Here is a 21536-nt window from a genome sequence, read left to right on the forward strand (position 1 = left end):
TAGAGGAGACGGCCTCCAGATATGGAGAGTAGCTGCGAATATATTGAATAAGAAATCGCAGACAGCTGATAAGGGGTGGTCTTCCTGCTTGAGGGTTGGGCGAAGGGCTAGCAACCCATCACCTTAAAAAAAACAGTTTGTTGTTACAAAACTACAACATAAGACTGAATTAATTGCTCAGGATAGGGACTTATGTGAGGGTGGCAATGAACTTCTGGACTCCTTAAAAGCCATTTGTAAGTAATTAAGTATTATTATAAAGAAGACGTATGACATCTAATAAGATAATGGGTTTAAGATAGCCTTGCTAGTGCACAACTAATTGTAGATATATAGTAAAATAAGGAATTACAAATCAAATTAACAAAGACAAAAACAATCTAAAAATAGGAGCAAAATAATAGCACAAATAATTAGATACTCTCAGCTTCTTCTTTTCTACTGGTCATGGTCCTAGAATTCGATAAGCAGTAATTAGATTATATTCATGATGAATAAGTTAATTTATGAATCATAATGCAAACATTATATTGCATTTACCATATTTCATCGCATAATAGTCACCACCACATATTCGTCATATGGATATTTCCAGTTATCACAGTCAAGAAATATCTAAAAATAACGTACCTCTACTGCAACACAGAGTACTTTCATGCTCAAAATCAAATGTGTGAGAAGCAATAGTGTCCGCTAACGAAAGTGAATGAAGTGGAGGTGTGAGATGTTAGCACCAAGCCAATAGCCATAAATGCCTTCAGTCCAGTACAATTCGGTTGTGAGTGGTGGTTGTTTATGAGTGTTCAGATACTTTTTTTAGGCCTAGACAAATCATCTTTCTGTAGACTGATCCAGTAGTCAGATAATATCGATTTTAATGTATCAGATGTACCGGTACATATGATTCAACATAAATACCGTGAATGTTTTAGTCAATAAAAATTGTTTTAATTCAATAACACCACAGTAATTTTTATTTTTTTAAGGTAGCCCTATTATTCCCATGTATGGTGGGTCCCTATCACCACGGCATGGCGCGTCCTCAGGTTGCGGATAGAGGAGACGGCCTCCAGATATGGAGGGTAGCTGCGAATATATTGAATAAGCAGTCGTGGACAGCCGATAAGGGGTGGTCCTCCAGCTTGGGGGTTGGGCGAAGGGCTAACAACCCATCACCGTAAAAAACAGCTTGTTACGAATTCCTACAGTAAGCCTCGGAATAGGACTGATTCTCTGGCACGACCACAGCAAAGGAATAAGGTTTTGAGATTTGGCACTTGGAACGTAACTAGTCTTTATAGAACAGGAGGGGTAACATTAGTAGCAAAAGAACTAGCTAGATATAGAATAGACTTTGTGGGAGTACAAGAGGTTAGGTTAGATGGGAATGGCATATCACAAATAGGAGATTACTTGTTGTATTATGGGGAAGGAAACAATAATCACCAATTAGGAACAGGATTCTTTGTACATAAAAGAATAAAATCAGCAGTAAAAAAGGTCGAATTTATCAGTGACAGGTTATCATATTTAGTACTTAAGGGTAGATGGTGCGACATCATAGTTATAAATGCTCACGCCCCTACAGAAGAGAAAGACGACTATATAAAGGATAGCTTCTATGAGGAATTGGAACATACTTTTGATCAGTTCCCTAGATATCATATGAAAATTTTATTGGGGGATTTCAACGCTAAAGTAGGACGGGAGGATATTTTTAGACCAACTATTGGAAAAGAGAGCCTACACGCAATTAGTAGTGACAATGGAGTTAGATTAGTCAACTTTGCCACATCGAAAAATTTAATTGTCAAAAGTACAACATTCCCCCATAAGGATATACATAAATATACTTGGACTTCTCCAGATGGATTGACACACAACCAAATAGATCACGTCTTGATAGATAAACGGAGACATACTAGTATAGTAGATATTCGAACTTTCAGAGGTGCAGACTGTAATTCTGACCATTATTTGGTGATTGGAGAATTAAGAGAAAGATTATCAGTAGCCAAGCGAGTAGAGCAACAAGTTAATATTACTAAATTCAATATTTTGAAATTAAAGGACGAGGAAGCTAAGCAAAATTATCAGGTCGAAATTTCGAATAGGTTTGCCACTTTAGAAAGTTCCGACGAAGTTGAGAAAGAATTAGATGTTAATAGCGTGTGGGAAAATATCAGAGATAGTATCAAAATTGCAGCTGAGCAGAGCATAGGTTATTATGAAACTAAGAAAAAGAAACCGTGGTTTGATGAAGATTGTTGCATGGTAGTAGAAAGAAGGAAACAGGCAAAATTGAAATTCTTACAGGATCCAGTTGAGGAGAATAGAGATAATTATTTCAATGAAAGACGGGAAGCAAGTCGTACACTTAGGAATAAAAAGAGAGGTTACTTGAAGGAAAAACTGAATGAGGTAGAAACAAATAGTAAGAATAAAAACATTCGAGATTTATATAAGGGTATAAAGGAATTTAAGAACGGATATCAGTCAAGGGTAAACGTGATCAAGGATGAGAATGGTGACTTGCTTGCAGACTCTTCATCAATCCTAAACAGATGGAAAAACTATTTTGCGCAACTACTAAATGTACATAGGCCAAATAGAAATGATCGGGACGATATTGAAATACAAACTGCTGAGCCATTTATACCCGAACCCACGATTTCAGAAGTCGAAATTGCGATAGAAAATCTGAAAAAGTACAAGTCTCCAGGTATCGATCAAATTCCAGCAGAATTAATACAAGAGGGTGGAAGTGCATTATATAGCGAAATTTATAAACTTGTACTTGCTATTTGGGAAAAGGAAATTGTACCAGAACAATGGAAGGAGTCCATAATTGTACCTATTTTTAAAAAGGGGGACAAAACCAACTGTGGTAACTTTCGAGGAATATCACTTTTGTTGACGTCGTACAAAATTTTGTCCAATATTCTTTTGAGGAGATTAACTCCGTACGTAGATGAAATTATTGGGGATCATCAGTGCGGTTTTCGGCGTAATAGATCGACTATTGATCAGATTTTTTGTATTCGGCAGATAATGGAGAAAAAATGGGAGTATAAGGGTACAGTACATCAGTTATTCATAGATTTCAAAAAGGCATATGACTCGGTTAAGAGGGAAGTATTATATGATATTCTTATTGAATTTGGTATTCCCAAGAAACTAGTTCGATTAATTAAAATGTGTCTCAGTGAAACATACAGCAGAGTCCGTATAGGTCAGTTTCTATCTGATCCTTTTCCAATTCACTGCGGGCTAAAGCAGGGAGATGCACTATCACCTTTACTTTTTAACTTCGCTTTAGAATATGCCATTAGGAAAGTTCAGGATAACAGGCAGGGTTTGGAATTGAACGGGCTACATCAGCTTCTTGTCTATGCAGATGACGTGAATATGTTAGGAGAAAATACACAAACGGTTAGGGAAAACACGGAAATTTTACTTGAAGCAAGTAAAGCGATCGGTTTGGAAGTAAATCCCGAAAAGACAAAGTATATGATTATGTCTCGTGACGGGAATATTGTACGAAATGGAAATATAAATATTGGAGATTTATCCTTCGAAGAGGTGGAAAAATTCAAATATCTTGGAGCAACAGTAACAAATGTAAATGACACTCGGGAGGAAATTAAACGCAGAATAAATATGGGAAATGCCTGTTATTATTCGGTTGAGAAGCTCTTATCATCCAGTCTGCTGTCCAAAAATCTGAAAGTTAGAATTTATAAAACAGTTATATTACCGGTTGTTCTATATGGCTGTGAAACTTGGACTCTCACTCTGAGAGAGGAACATAGGTTAAGGGTGTTTGAGAATAAGGTGCTTAGGAAAATATTTGGGGCTAAGCGGGATGAAGTTACAGGAGAATGGAGAAAGTTACACAACACAGAACTGCACGCATTGTATTCTTCACCTGACATAATTAGGAACTTGAAATCCAGACGTTTGAGATGGGCAGGGCATGTAGCACGTATGGGCGAATCCAGAAATGCATATAGAGTGTTAGTTGGGAGACCGGAGGGAAAAAGACCTTTAGGGAGGCCGAGACGTAGATGGGAGGATAATATTAAAATGGATTTGAGGGAGGTGGGGTATGATGATAGAGACTGGATTAATCTTGCACAGGATAGGGACCGCTGGCGGGCTTATGTGAGGGTGGCAATGAACCTTCGGGTTCCTTAAAAGCCATTTGTAAGTAAGTAAGTAAGCCCTATTATTCATGCAAAGGTTCAATTATCTGCTATGAATCATCATTTTTCACATAATGGTTGCACCATATATTTTCACTCAAAAAAAATGCACTGAAAATGTAACATTTATGCAATGAAATATGGTACTTTCTTACCATGTACTGTCATGTACAACATGCATCTTATCTTTTATTCTAAAAAAATTGGGGAAAGAAGTGGAATATGAGGTTAATTTGTGATGGCAGGACTTAATATTACAAGGATCTGTATATGTAGTCTAAAAAAAATGTTCACAAATGCTGTCATTATAGTGTAGAAAATGTCTATCTGAATTCGACTGGAAAAAATAAGAAAGGAAAGATAAATCGAATATTAGATATTGATAAATGTGGAGAAATTAAGTATTAGGCATAAGAAGTATGTCCATAAGAAGAAACAATTCATCTATGAACCAACAATCCCGTATTATCAAGAGATGATCGGAGCAAGAGGATCCGTCCCAAAGCAGTTTGTTGATTTTTGTAAGGATTTAAATTTGACAATAATAATGTTTAGAAATATTTTATGCATCCCATTTTTGGAAGTCAGTATTTTGAAAGAAAAAACAAGGGTGTTTATAGTACATGATAATATAATTGAACTCTGTGTAGATTTATAACACATTATTAAAAAAAAATACCGTATCAGCAACTGATCTATGATATGTTTGGTGGTATTCTGTTTGATTGAAGAGATCAAAATGCAGGCAGAGGAATCATGTGATTATCCTATAATATACATGTGAAGTATAATAGTTGCTCACTCAAGGCTAGTAGAATAGAGATACAGAGACCAACAAACTGTTGCATTTTACTGTATGTATGTAGCTAAAGATCTTATCTACAAATTATTTTATGAAATGATTATTATCGCATAGGTTGACAACATTGAACTGATTAAAAATATAAGTTACGAAAAATATTCAGTTCATTACTGACCAGTGTAAAAGGAAGAGGTGGAGTTAATATTCAGACAAGCCAGTGAATAATGGCAACAATGCTTCACAACATGCACGCAATTTGACAGCTATTCTTTCATAATTACAGGTTGTTTGAACTACTGAAGTTACTGACGTTCATATATTAATATTTGTTAGAAGCTAGATACTGGAGTATTTTAAAAAGTTACTGTTCTGCTAAAATACAGAATATTTCAACATAAAAATATGAACAAAATGCGAGTATTTTCCAAAATAGAAGTAAAAATAATTGCTAATGTGAGATTTGATTAGAACACAAATTAATTAATGAATAAACCCATACGAATTAGACACAATTAGACACCCTTTATTTAAAATTGCCAACAGCGCCCCATTCTATATATTTCCTCTCTAAGTAATATTTCAATATTCAAACAATCAGAATGACGAGATTGTGATACCTTGTGGTTGTATGTGTGAAACAAAGTTAATTTACCTGTTAAAGAATTTTTGTATAATGAAATTACAAGCGGTTTGTGGTTCGATTCCCAGTGTGGACTGAGATTTATTCCATTTCACAAGAATGGGTATTTGTTCCTTGTGTTGTGTTTGTCTTATGATATATCAATAATGATACTGCATCATGCCCAACTGTACTACCAGGGAGGCTCGCAAAGTGGTGTCTTGTGTTGACCAAATATTATACCATTTCCTAAACTGTATTGGCTTGTAAGTCTGTGTAACAGAAGGAGGTAAAACTGAAAACGAAATAATTTTACAAATCTGAATTTTATTTTTGTGCTTTTGTGAAAAGTTACCACTTTGTACTGAAACCACATACTTGTTTTTTCTCCTTTCCTAACCTCCTATTTCATTCAGTCTCTTTCTTATTTAACATGGGTTTTCTCTGTCTTTTCTTTCCCATTGTCTTTTTTTGTTACTGTCTCTGCGCTGTTCTTCGCTGCCCAGTGAATATTTATCCTGCGGACACCATGGTGGTTGAAGCTCAGAAGAAAGGAAAATTTGGTAGTTATTCTGCTCTATAATTTTTCCTTTTTGCCTCTGAGTCAGTAAGAACTTGTAATAATAAATTTTGTCTGTTATCTGTTTGGTAACTTCTTTTACACTATAGAAATGTTATTTATGTTATCACAAAATATTATTGGAAAATGTGTAAAATTTTGAATAAGAATTCATTTCAGTCCATGCATAATTAATTATATGATGAAATGAGTTTTGTGACACAATTTGATAAATCTGTTACGTTTTATGATTTATGTAACAAAAGTTAACTCTCACAAGGGGAGATCACAAGTGGTAAATCCAATATTTTGAGAAAACTGATAACCAAATTGTACGGTTTGAAAAATAACTCAAATATTCTTATGTTACAGGCACAGATAGCGAGACATTTAAAAACGTATATGAAACTGTGTTATCATTGGGCATCATGACTACCTCTGTCTTCTGTAGTTTGTTTACAAGTCAGCATGGTGTAATGGATGACATTGGTGACTAATATGAGAGAGAGGATCTGGTTCGAATTACTTTTTAATACATTTTCAATTATCGTATTATTATTCTTTTATTAAAATAGTAAAATCAAATAAATGATTTTATGGAAATTCAGACAACTAGTCTTCGTTATTTGTTGGACCATACTGACTTGATGCAGAAGAGCTGTAACTGATGGTTAGTTATGAAACCTATTGATGAAACTGGTTAAGTTTCTATAATGGTTGAATATCTGTTCATGTAATCCAGTTATTTTTTAGTCTATTCTTGAAACCTTACAATTTGGTATAGGTTTCGTTTAAGTCTCCCTTTGTCAATTATATGTGTAATCAAAGTACGAAGAATTTAGCGTGCTTTTACTTGTAGAGAGGAGATGTTACAATTTAGACTTACTGAGTCAGAGGCCATTTTATATTTGTCTAGTTGCAACTATCGTAGTGGCTGTCATTTGCCTGTTTCTTGGATTCTGCACCTTTGCATCATCAGAATATACACCAGCTTACTGAATCAGGTAGTCTGCACTTGTTTACATGTATATAGTGCATGTTACAAAATGAAGTAGAGGATTATGATATAAATGTATTATTCACTCACGTAAGTTAATTGTCAACAGTACAGCCAGTAGTTTAAGAATATGTACTATCTGTTATTCATTAATTTATCATTGTGTGTTTGGTCATGTAGGCAATTTGAAATGAAAATTATTCTTGTTATACATAGATTTAGAATGGTAGAGTTTGAAATACTTAATTTTCTTTTGTCATTGGTTTAATTTTTTCATTACATGTCAGGTACAGTATCTTATTGTTGTAAGAAAATACAGTAAAATTTTTTGTATATTATGGATCATAATTTTGTTTTTAAATTCCTAATATAGTGCTAGCTGACATTTGTCATAAAAATAGCTTAAGGGAAAAACCTACTGCTTTATTATTGCTCACAGTTCTACCAAGCATCTGTTCCACATTTGGCTATGCTTAAGATGTACACTGTTTTTCCAGTGTTACAATAATTATTTTATTACATTGTGTTTTGGTGTCAGATACGAATAAAGAATTTCCATTTAGTGTTCAACTGTCTTTGATATTGTTACAAGGAATGAAGTCATTGGATAAACTGTCTGTTCACTTCAACCAGTATCAGATTTAAATAGTATAGTTTTATTTACTTCTGTGACTTTTAGTAATTCATATTGGTTACTTTGTGACAAACTATTATGATATTTAAATGAAAGTGATGTAGTTAGAAAGGAGTTATCAGGATTTATTTAGAATTTTATGGTCTACTTGGAAAAGTGAATTAGTTATTATTAACAGAATTAAATATATTTTGCAATAAAAATACAAATTCTCTTTTTCTGGTTGAATATAAATTGCATGAATATAATATTTAATAATGTAAATAATATTTATTAAGAATATTTGAAGCGCAAAATGTTAGAAGTAAATAATTATGATCAACATACTCTGAGTAGGTCAAATGAATTTTATAAATAGAAAATAGAACAAAAGTATTTGACATACATGTTATACATTGTGTCCCATTCAAAGCTCCCACATTTTAACATACTGTAAAGATAAATTAGAAATGAAAGAGCAGCAAAAAAAATGTAATTAATATTTATTAGTAAATCTCTACATGTGACCCATTAATGGAAGTGACGTCATCCAATCTGAAATCAATTTCTTGCCACATTTTTTTTCAAGATGTCCATTGTTACTATAGCTATTACATATCACAGCTGCAAGCTAAATAAATTGGGATGTCAAGCACATTAGATGCAGATAGTGGATTTTGCAAACTCCAAATCCGAACATCCATGTGTCCAACATGAACACGCATGTTATTCTGAAACAATACGAGTCTACATTTGTGATGGGATTGCTACAGTATGGACATGTTGAAAAGAATATGGCGAGATCAGGTTAGATGTAGTCAGTGCCACAAATGGGTTGCATGTAAAGATTCACTGATAAATTAATGTTAAATGAATCTTTTTAATAGCTCTTACTTTTCGTGCAGTTTCATTCCCACAGTTTTCTAGTTTATGCTTTATGATTTAAAATATGGGAAGTGTGAATGGAACACTTGTGTATTGCAGAGTCTGGGATTGCTCTGACATAACTGAAATAATGTTCGTATAAAAGTATGTCAGTTTATATATTTATTAGACTGTAAAAGAGAAGTATATAGTATATTGTAGTGTTACATATTGTGTAGCCAATGTTCTTGTGTTTGTCTTTTCATGAAAATATCCGCAGCTATAGAAATATTTTATTTCTTCACCATCCAGAGAGAGAAATGACACTGTTCAACTAGATCTTACTTTTGAACAGTTTTATCTGACACAAATAACCAAAATTTTCCACACCACTTCCTAATTCATGACTAGGGCTCGGATTTTTAGGTGCTAAAAATCGGGAAAATATTTATTTTTATAGGCTAAAAATCTGGAAAATATGTGTCATAAAAGAAAAAATATTTAATTATGTTTCAATTATTTTATATGAATATAAACAATATGCAGTCCTCACCAATATAAATTATGCTGTCTCTCCAACTGCTGAAAAATTACAGTACACAGTGAGATTCATCTTCAAGTTGTTCATCACAAATGACTGACGATTACTGTGAAACACTGCCTTGTACTGGGATAAAGAGTGCCCTGGCTATTGAGAAACAACATGTACTCCCTAGAGACATGTTTATGATTGGAAGTGAAAACAGAGGCACCTGATGTTTCTGAAATTATAATTGTTTCCTGAATCAGCATTATAGCTTACAAGGCACTCCTAAATGACACATCAATGTTTATGTGTTTTAGTTACAGTACATTTTTTTAGTTGTGACAGCTCTTTGTGGTGAGAGACACTGCAGTTCTACAGGTCCACAGATAGGCAATTCCGAGAAACAGTTGCCAGCTGTCACATCTAAGCAACTGCACTGAACATTCAGGTGATGATTAATCTGAAATGGGGGTTTTGTCGAAAATTATTTGATGAACACCTAATATTTATATGAATATTTAAAAATATGTATTTCCTTTAAAAAAATTCAAACTCAGGTGACGGGTGTCCGAAACTTAAAACACAATTACTATTCTATTACAGTGCAAATAAAATATTTATTTACCAAAGAATTCTAACCCTATTCATGACTTTTGTATCGAATTTAGAGCAACATACCACTGCTGAATATGTATATCAGTTTGGTCCGTTCACTACGAAATGCTTATTTCAGAAGGATTAATTTAACTGTGTATGTATTTCTCAATGAAAAGTACAATAATGCTGTTTAGTAAGTTGTTAAATATTATAGTGTAATTTATATAACTTTCATGCTCTCAAAATGTATTAACTTTATTAATGTATTTAATACTTTTTAAATTTAATGTAGATAAAGTAAACAACAAAAATGAATTGTAGGTTTGTATTATATAGTTGAATATTATTAGTACTCATTTGATAGACATTTGAAAGTATATAAAATTCAGTTACAATTTATGTACGAGTAGTTAGTTTAATAGTTTTTTATTCGCTTATTAGTATAATGAAAATATTTATTAAATTTCATTGAATTTGTTTAAAATAAATTTAATTGAATTCTTACGAACCCAATATTGCATGTTGTGCATGTTAACATTTTATTTGTACTCTCTTTCCATTGTTCAGTTTCTCGAGTCTTCTTCAAGTACATAATTTTATTTTACTTTTTAACTGCTATTTAGTTAGAACCTTTGAGACTTCATGGTGAAGTCTGTTCATTGAATTTGAAATGTATTTCTCAAGTTGTCTTGAAAGAGAGATCTTGTTTGTGTGTTTCAGTCTCTACTGATATAGAAAATAAAGCTGCTTGGAAGGAATGTTTGTCAGTGCAGGGAGTTCGGTTGCCAACAGGCTATTTCTTTGGCATGACAGCTGCAACAGGGGATCTCTCTGATATCCATGATATTATGTCTGTCAGACTGTATGAGTTGGATTTACCAGATGACGTGAGTAGCCTATATATTATGATTTTATAGAAGTCACTTAAACTAATATTGGGGGGTGACAGCATTTTGATGTCACAGCTCCAAACTGTGAAAGCTCAGAAAAAATCGCTGTGACAGATAATGGCGATTTTGTCATGGTATGATTTTTATATTACGCTGAATCTTGGCAATTGGAATGTTACAAAGTTATCCTGAATGTAACTGAATTACCTATATGATGACACATGGTTTGCACCACGAGATGACAGTTATTTATGCCATAAATATTATATCAATAATTTTGATTAGCACAATGACCAACGAACACATGGTGAGCAATGTATGCTTGAATAAAAAAGAGTTGAGTCAGTTATATTGTCATTCAAGTTAATAAGAATCTTCTGACTTGGAGTTGCCTGGAGCAGTTACATATAATCACAGTTAACATCAGTTGGCATCATTGCTGTGAGTCACATATTGGGTGGAGATGGCGATTTCTTGGAGCTATGATTTTGTACTACAGTCACAGTTGGAACCAGCAATAAACCTCTCATAGCGACAAAATCACAGGTCTTCAAATTACACTCCACCATCCACCACTAACTTGAAACTTCCAACTTATCAATGTTCTTGTAGCTACTTAGTTATTGATGCTTTGTTGTAAAACCATGATTAAAGAAAATTGAACACTTTGTTTCATTTTCAATAATAAAAATGGTATAGAAACTGTGACATATATTGAAGAATATTTCAGTAATTTCCTTTTCTCACAGTAACATTGATAGTTTAAACTGCAGAGATTTAATGGTTTAGCCATAAGTTTGCTAGCTCAGTAGGAAGTTCTTGGGACTTGACTCATGAGACCCGCTATTCTGTTAGGATTTTCAGAATTTGCCTCACTTTCTAAAGGCAGATGTCAGGATAATACACTTCATAAAACTATAATATGCGTAAGCATTAATATGTTTTGTGTTTCATTTTCTGTTGCTTTTTGTATTGTTTTTATACCTTCGCGTCAATTGTCCATTAGCTAACTAATGTCAACAGCTAGCTCACATCAGCTGATCTCGTGTCGTCCATATTGGCAACAAAACGTTGTAGTTCCAAGCTCAGCCACTTACCTTCGTGTCCCATCTTTCAAAAGAACAGGTATAGTGATGATAAGATTAGGTAGGGTTTGATGAGAGGATAGATAAGTGATTAAGTGCTTAACACAAAAAATTACATAAGTGAATGTTAGGTCCATTATCCCTTTGATATAATATTGTGACTTTTATTTCACACAAAAATGTTGCTTTTATTCACAACAATAATCACTTTCTATAATTGAATTTAAACAATCCCGTTAACAATGGGATTTCCACTCCACACAGCAACACAGTGTTCATTATTGCACTCCACAGACGACAATGACAATTCACTTGGATTATTGAGAACAACAATGTACTGCTAATCTCAACTAATGTTCACAAAGCACTATTTACAAAACTACACTCTCAGTTCACAGTTCGTTGCCTTGGCTAGTTCTTCTAGCTCATTCACTCAAGTTCACAGAATATCGAACCCAAGACTTCCAGAGACAGTCACTGAACTTCGAACTCAGGTCCCCCCAATTGCGGTCCACTGCACGTTGAACCAAAGGCTCTGGATACGCCGCACTCGCCAGGATGTTCCCACAGTTGCGGACACACTCAAGTCGAACTCCGGTCTCGAAGCTGGCTTCACTGCTACACAAGACTGACTGGCTTGCTGTTCAAAAACTGAACTCTCTTCGAAGGCTGCTCGCTTTTTATTAGTTAAACTACACTTTCCAGAAACTACGATTTCGCGAACAATCTAAAGATGCTGAGAGGATGGCGCTCCTCGGAACTTCTCTGGATTTCTCCCCTCAGTCGCAGTTGCTTTACTTTCCCCTCTCTGCCGCGGCCCAGCGTGTCGTCATTCCCCTTATGTCCGTCCCCTCCAGTTTGCGTGGCTGCAGCCTCCTCTCTCTCCGTGCACCTCGCCTCTCATGCCTTGTTCCTTCCACGTGTGCCCCGCCCTCTGTGGGACGCGTCATCGACTCCCGGCTGTCACAATATTTTCATGTCTCAAATTAGTTGATTTTAACGATATTCCCTGGACAGCATTATATTACTGTCATTTCACTGTGAAAACGTGTTAAGATATCTTCATAAATGTGCATTTTCTTTTAGTGCATTAAAAAATCTGCCGCTATATCTGTAAATTCTACACTTGACTAGTGTGTTAAAACAGTTTGTTTATTTATTTATTTATTCATTCATTCATTGCATTTATTTTCTTATTCATTCATTGATTTGTTTATCGCTTTTCTATAATTTTCTTATTTCTTGTGGATTTTTCTGATTTTCTGTTGTTTAATATAATCTGTAGTGGTGCTTTGGAATCCAGTAGAATTACTACTTCCGTTTTGATATGTAGTCTGTATGAAATATTATGCATAGCATTTAAGTGAAATTTGTTGGGCAATTGAAAACAAGAGAAGGGTTTAAATTATTTCTACAAGAAGGTTGTTGCCCCAGAGCTTTCCTCCACTGATTGAAATTGAAGGAAAAGTCGTTTCATATACATGAGGAAATATTTTTGACATAGAAAGTGATAATCATTTTTAGTACTGAGTACTACTAGTTATTTTTAGTAAACATTTGCAAACAATTTTTATATTGCGTCTGTAATATTTTCTTACAGAAGTGATTTTGAATAGCCATTACTTGAAATGGGAAAGTGCCACTATGCCTCCACCATTGCAGGTCTCTTAAGTTCCTGCTGAAAAATAAAGATTTCACAATTTTATTTTTTTTAAGAGATACAGCTTAGGAACTAATACATTAAGCAAGAAAATTCTCACTGCACCATCTGTAATGGTTTACATTGCTGATAATTTTGAGAGATGAAAGTAGAGAAATATAGATCAGAAAGAGAGATACAAAGGCAAGATTTAGTGTTATGAAGTATAGTTGTATTGAATGTTAATTCAAATTTGTGAGGATCTATGTTAGAAACTAATTTAGTGTGCTTTATTTTTCGTCAAGTATTAATTTGTTCATAATTAAACATATGTGAAGATATTTATATTTCAATTTTTCTCTTTTCTGCAATTCAAATCGGAAGCCAAAAGAAGAGGAAGATCGTTCTCAAATATCTCCATCAGCAGCATTTTTTGAATCTCCTAGAGGTATGATAATTGATTTTAGTATTACATTTTCTTAAAATTGTGTAACTTGATATATGTTTCAAGGAGAGTTCCCATTAGCATACTCTTCTTGTGAGTGAGTTCAGCTGTAAGATGAATACGGACTGATCACAGGTTAAGGCATAATTTCCAAAATGACTTTGGAATTCTGTCAGCATCCTCTCAAATGAGTTCCGGGTTCACTATTATGACAGTCAGAGTGTGGTACTAACAACTCATCTTGTTGAGGATAAGAAAGCATGGAATCTCTACCTTCCAACCTTCCTTATTCAGTCTGTATTCCTGTTCAGCCTTTAATAAGTAGAAAATTGTGTAAAAATTAAGTTTCTAGCAAGAGAACTGTTAATGAGCTCATGTCGAAACCTGCTTTAACACCATGCATGTTGTTAGATGTCCACAGCAGGTGCTTGGACAATGCCCTAAAGGCGAGCTGCTGTTCAATGCTAGACATCATCGTGTACGACATGTTTTGGCGACATTGTTAAAAACTTTAAATTGGGAGATTCATGAAGTACATTGTGTATCATCAGATGGTTCTTTCAGACGGGCAGACATTATTGCTATTAACGGACGCTTAAAACGGGCTCTTGTTCTTGACCCTACTATCTGTTTCGAAAGAAACCTAAATCAGGCCACTGAAGTTGATATTGAGAAGAAGTCCATATATGAACCTTGTCTGCCTTATCTTTCTCAAAAGTACAATGTCCCTCTTAAACAATGGTCTGTCATTGGTTTGCTGTTTGGAAGTAGAGGTTCTATTTCCAAATTCACATGGAATTATCTTAAGGAACTTCACATTCCTTTAGATTATGTAATGTCTGTCCTTATAAATATTATCAAGGATTCTCTTCAAATACTACATCATCATCTCTATTTCAATTAATCCACTTATATTTGTCTTAAACAATTAACTTTCTTTTTTCTTTAATGTATCACATCACATTATATTGTACATGTTTATTGTATTCAGGACCCTTGTGGTCACTCAAATTCTTTGAGCTGATGCCTATAATTTAGAATTAATATATATATATATATATATATATATATATATTTGTCTATCTGTTGTACACATTAGTGTGTCGCATCTGTGGAAAGGTTTCGAAATGAGCTCATTAATAGTTTCTTTGTAAATAAAATTGTATGCTGGGCACTTTGTAAGTCATGACAACTTTTTTTTTCCTCCTGAGAATGTGGTAACATTGGAAATCTAGTATATTTGTAGTTTGTCATTGACTTACGAAATAATTTTCGTAATTAATTGGATTAGTAATTTTTTGTGAAATTTCTATTCCACAGAAGTGTTTAATCATATCTTATAGAGAATAATTTTCTTCAGACTTTCCATACATTTACAAATGATTATAAAACTATTTAATTTAATTTTCCAGATCATGTGGAGGATCCGAAGCCATCTTCACTAAGTGGAATTAAGATTTTCTTGTTGATGTTAGTCGGAACTCTTGCTGTTATTGCATGTGTGGTCATTGGAATCATGTTCTACCAAAAACACCAAGAAAACTCACGCAAGAGATTTTACTGATCTAGTGGTAATTTGAAAGGCTGAACCTGCAAGTGTTAAAAATCTGTTTATCAGAGTATCCAAGATGTATGCGTGGTAAGGTAAAGAAATTGTACCTGTACTATCTTTTTAAAGAGGTGGAGTTTTATGATAAAGAATCAAGTGCACTTCATTTTCATCTTCACTGGTGAAAGGTGTTAGACATTTTATCCATTATATTCCATATACCCAGCGACACTTATTTTGTTGGCCTTATAGGATATTCTCCTCTCTCACAATTGGTGTCATTTCACTCATATGTGCTCGATGAGGGACAAGAAAATCACCATACCGCATAAGCCCTACTACAAGCACTCTTATTGCTTAGACTGAATACTCATTGTTGTTATTATTCATCCTGGTCATCACAAAGTGCTCTCCGGTCCCATTTGTGTAACGGTTGGAGTTTATCCTGCTTCTGTGCCAAATATGAAGTAACCAAGTTTTTAAGTAGTTCTTTGTATTCTGGCATGCAAGGAATAGTCACATACTTTAACAAAGACATTGATGCTGTTGTGTGAATAAATCCCTTACTGTGTAATAAGAAACTTACCTGTGCTGTTGTACATAATTACCTACTGGATTTCCTGTACTCAACATGCAAGGTATGAAATGGCATACAGGTTTTTAGGCTACGGTAAAAATTGTGAAACGTGTAATTTATGCAAGTTATTTGTACATTTGTATACATAAATATAGCGTACTAGGTTACAAAACAAGTGTCCCAAGGTGATTTTTGTTAAAGAAGTGTGTGTGTAAGTGTGTCATATGATGTAAAAATAAAGTAAAATAGTTACGTATTTACCGAAAGTGTGAATATTCAGAAAAGTCTGTTGGTAAAACAATATTTAAGGCTTAAGATTAAACTCCTTAGTGATGAGGACCAAGGGCTTGTTCCACAGCAGTATGGTGTTGTACATTACAAGTAAATTCTCTAGTAAGTAGTAAAAATACTAAAGTTTCTGTTTCACAAAAGATTTTTCTGCAGTAGTACTTTACCACTCCATACTTACAAATTATCAATGAAGTTTCATGTTTGTGTTCCACAAAAGTACTAGTATTTGTAACTTGTGAATTGTCAAGTATTCTCTACCAATGAAAGGAGACTAATACATGTACTAATGCGATTTAAATATATTTATTTCAGAATATTAAGATAATATGTGCTATACCTTTTCTTGCTTCTATTTTCTTCAAAAGAAACAATTTTGTAATTTCGTAACAATTAAGTCTGTGGGTGAAGATAGTTATTAAAGAAGCAAACTAAAATAACAGTGAAATTAATAGAATCTACAAATCTTTGCTATGTAACCTACATTAAAACACATCACAATTAAAGAAACAAACATAACCTAATTCGATGAATGAAATACCAAGATATTGTTATGATGTAATATGTTTATTGATATGATGTTCATTGCTAATGTACAACACACTTTAATTCTCTCGTGAAAAAGAGTGGGGCTGTAGTAGATGTTTTTACAGCTTATGTAGGTACCTCTTGATTATTTATTACCTATCTTACTAATCTAAAATCTGCACTCCCTGTAACCTTGGACAATTCTCTCCAATACATATTGAATATACCTAATCTTTGGAATGTGGCTGCTGAAATATACAACCAGCATCGTGCTTTTTACTCATCATTTGTAAGAAGAGGAAATTCATAGTGAAACGTAGTGGAACATGTGTTGTCAGCAAATAGCTGGATATACTACGAAGATAGATTTAATTCTTTCGTAGAAAAGAAAGATAAAACTCCATACTTTACAACATCTTTTATTTGTAATGTACACCATCATACCTTTGTGGAATATGCTCCAGGGCCGCCCATAGGAATTGTGCCCTCCTTCCTGGCCAATATTTTAATGAATGTTAAAATTCTATAATTTAAATACAGTACTAAGACAACAAACTAAGAAATGTTTTTACAATGCCTGCCAATCTTGTTTGTTACTCAAATTAAAATAACACTTGGGCAAGAAAAATAAAAAAAAACCCTCAGTTTATAAACATGTTTAATAATTGGTCTTACAATTAACGATAACTGTCAGAGGAAGAACTACTGTTTGTATACATCTGAAGTCTGACTAATGTAATATGTTACTAGTCACCGATGTATGCAATGAAGAGGGAAGGGAACTGGCCATTATCTCCTGGTTTAGTTGCCTCATGAATGATACCTTATTGGTGTAACCTTATGAAGTTCACACCTGTCTTCTGATAGTTGACTAAACAAGAACGTGAGTAAATAAAAATATTTAATTTTAAAAATAAATGCAGGCATACTTTAGTGAAAATATTAAAAATATATTTAAGAAAAATTAATATGGAGGTATAGATGGCTAAATAAACATAGTGTAGCCTAATTATTGGACAGTAATATCCTGACTGAAACATCACATTTATAGAAGCTCTAGAGGAGTAGTTTTTTTCATACTTACTTACTTACTGGCTTTTAAGGAACCCGGAGGTTCATTGCCGTCCTCACATAAGCCTGCCATTGGTCCCTATCCTGAGCAAGATTAATCCATTCTCTATCATCATATCCCACCTCCCTCAAATCCATTTTTTTCATACATAATCTAATTTTAATGTTTGAGATTTCAAAGCAAATAGCATCTTGAATCATCTCACTTAGTTACAAATTGTTCTATGACTTCACTAAAGTGGACTTTTGAAGCCAATTCACACTCAATGGATAGCATTGTTAGATTGTTGTGTTTTTCTCGACTTAAACACGTTCGCAAGTGATTCTTGATCATGTTCACTTTACCGAACCCATGTTCACCAGATGCTACACTAACAGGGAGAGTGATGAAAGGTCTTAAACTTGTTGAAAACATAATTACGGTACTATTTCAATAATATGTAGTTTAATAGAATTATTTTTCATGCAAAAAAAGTTTTGTGAATATTTTGTGTCTTTCTCTTCCCTTCCCCTCCCCTAAAAACTAAAATTAGGGCCGAACTCCATTTGAGTGGTGTTCATTTTTCTCTATGGGCGGTCCTGTGAGGGCAAAATTATATGAGCAGCTGACTGTTGAAAGACTGTCCTTTTATTGTTACCTGGAATGTTTTGTTCTTGTACGGAAATGTTTTAATTTCCCAACTTATCCAAGTCAGATATAATAAAAATGTTTGTTTTTTTTTTCCTTTCTCTTATATCATTCTTTAGATTAATGATTGGAAACAATTTTGTAGTGATCACCTTCGTTTTACAGCTGGCAAGTTGGTTTTTCCACCAATGTTCAGATATTATGTATATGACACTTGGTAACAAGACTGGTTACAGTCTACGTAGAGGCAAGAAATTCTGTTTACCACACGTCCACATGTAATTTTAGTGTAATGCGAGGGTATTTTTTCGGGCAGTTAAGATTGACAAAAATGATATTTATCACGTAACCGAAAGTATCGAATTTACAGCATAGACTATCTTCTTTGTTCTTCATGCATCTTCGGTGTTTTTCTGGTGACCATGCTTTTTTGGGACTCGCTTCTGACAGTTGGTTTTTAGGCAAAAAATCGTTTGCAACTTTCATCAGATACAGAAGTTAATCTATGTGAGGATTATTAATTTTTTGGTCCTACAGAATTATCTGTTATGGTTAATATTTGTTAATGATGGAGAAAAATTCGCTCTGGTGCTGAGGTTCGAACTCTCAGTTCTACGCAGTGGGTGCTCCAGCACTGAGCTACACCGAGACTCAATCCACAGCACTGGATTGAATCTTTCTCCTTTGGTTTTTTCCCAGTTCGATCCTCAGCACTGGAACAAATTTTTCTGCATCTTTAACAAATACAAAAGTTAAGCTCTTGGCTGAGTGTAATAGAGTTAATACATTGTAAGACTCTTCTGTTCATGACTGGATTAAAGAAGACAAAATTATATATCCAGGATCTCCATTAATCTGTCCTCAACTCTCGATTAAAGGTGTCGCCATGATAATTGCATGTCAAAGTGGAGAATTAGGTACAGCAGCTTTCAACCATATAGCCAATTGGAACTAAAGTACACAATATCGTCAACATATGAGCATGACGTTTGCCTGTGGCGTTAATACCAGGAGAAATTTTTTCTTCCTCTCTCTTTCCGTCATTCTTAAGATTACTGAGAGACAGTGCCACTGTTTGCAACAAGATTATGTAGGGTTTGATGAGGAGATATATTAGTGTCAATTAGACGAACTGTTAGTGATAAAGTTAGATAGGATTTGATGAGGATACATTAGTGACAAGTAGGCCCACTGTCAATGACAGGTTCAAGGAGGATTTGGTGAAGGGATGTATTAGTGGCGAGGTGTTTTGCGCAAAAAATGACGCTAGTGAATGTTAGGCCATTATCCCTTTCATATAATATTTTAGTTTCTCAAACTAGTCGATTTCAACTATATTCCCTGAATCAGATCATATTTCTCCTTCATTTTGCTGTTACAACGTGCATTTCCTTTTAGTGCATTCAAAATCCGTCGTTATACTCCATAAATTTTACACTTGACTAGTGCAGTGAATTCTTAAAGAATGTAGTCACGAATTTTACCAGCAACATTTCGATTCTCTTTTGTTTCACACGGTTTGGTATGATCTATTGACTAGCGGCAAGCATAGTTGATGCTGCTGGGTGACTGCCATGGTTGGTATAAGGAGACTTACATTACATTTACTTTTCGTATCCTAACGTCCAAACAACTATAATACTGAGAAAAGTTATAAAATTACTCATATAAAACCACAGGTCTAGTATATAGCCTAATTCAAAAGCACTTGAATTTGATATTCCATCACTGCACACTGGGCTAAGAGTCAACCCTAGCAAAAAAATATTTAAAGTTGATTTCGAAATTAGCTTGTCTCCTCTCTCACACACGCAATTTACTGTTGAGTCAGTGTAGGATTTCATAATGTAATATAAAGAAACTTTTACGACCATCCTATGCTTTCATATACAGCTGTCCTCGAGTTTTGGAGTCACCATGGAAGCACATATCAGTTATATGAACCATTCAGAGAACTGCAGAACGAATGTGCTACTGTGTCTATACAGAACTCTAAATTGTTCAGACCTCTGATAGGTGGGAGTGGGAACACGTTGATTCAAAATCTTGCTCGTCTACTGTCTTGCATGCAATGAAACCTGCCAACGCATTGGAAAGAGATGTGCAAATTGAAAATGGGTATCAGTTATGCAGAAACCAATTGAGAGGAACCATTGACTTTGTTGTCAAGTGTTCAGCATTCATATATTACGTAGCATATACAAAGAGTAATTTTTGAAAGGGAATTGTGTAACTTAACACTATGTAACAAATAGTCTCACTTGTAAAATTATTTTTAAATAGCTAGTCATTTCTTATAGTTATGAACTTTTTTCCATAAAAAGCAGTCCTCCTCTTATGCATTTATTAAAATAGACTGCCAATCTTTTGGTGTCCCTCTTCCCATTAAATTTTGTGATGGATCATTCACTTCATTGGTAGTAGAAGATTAGTGACATGATGTCAATCATTTCATCCGCATATTTTTACATCTATGCCATAAAACTCTTGACTGATTTGTAAGAACCTAAATAAACTGTTATTGCTATTGAAATCACGTGATTTCTATTTAATGTGCATATTATTCCATATCTTTATAATATGTGTATCCAAAGCCTACCCACTTCACTTACGTGATTCGGGTTACCTTTATAATGTAATATACATTAAAATTTTTGACATTACATCCTGAAGATTTTATATTTCAGTACTATAAAAATATAAACATTTATTAAAATAACGTAAAATACGTAAACAAAATACGGTAATAAAGTGACACGTAATTTAACGAAAAATACTTGTAAATTCTTGTAAGCATACTATTTAATTTTGGTAATAAAATATGGTTAACTGTATTACCTTTCAGACTTTTCTTTCTAAAATTAGGTGTATTAACAAGCATCATCTTTGAAGAAAGAAACAAGTTACATAACCTACTTTTTTTCAGAATGCCGTCCACACACTACAAATGTGTCATTGATCAAATACCATTCTACTACGTACGAAGTAACATTTGTTATGAAAACTAAATGTTATTCATACTGAAATGAATAAGATAAATATAGAGTTCTTAGT

At 33.9% G+C, this 21536-nt stretch overlaps 1 protein-coding gene across 1 annotated transcript in view; it reads left to right on the top strand.

Annotated features, from left to right (window-relative positions):
* LOC138697741 (vesicular integral-membrane protein VIP36) overlaps positions 1–21180 on the top strand; it is a 41510-nt gene extending 20330 nt beyond the window's left edge. Inside the window, exons 5-7 of the mRNA XM_069823227.1 lie at positions 10503–10669; positions 13781–13844; positions 15254–21180. Coding sequence (XP_069679328.1) covers positions 10503–10669; positions 13781–13844; positions 15254–15405 — 383 coding nt within the window. The 3' untranslated portion in view covers positions 15406–21180. The remainder of the gene's footprint in view (positions 1–10502; positions 10670–13780; positions 13845–15253) is intronic.
* Positions 21181–21536: the final 356 nt, after the last annotated feature.

Source organism: Periplaneta americana, chromosome 4 (assembly GCF_040183065.1).
Source record: "Periplaneta americana isolate PAMFEO1 chromosome 4, P.americana_PAMFEO1_priV1, whole genome shotgun sequence".
Classification (NCBI taxonomy): Eukaryota; Metazoa; Arthropoda; class Insecta; order Blattodea; family Blattidae; genus Periplaneta; species Periplaneta americana.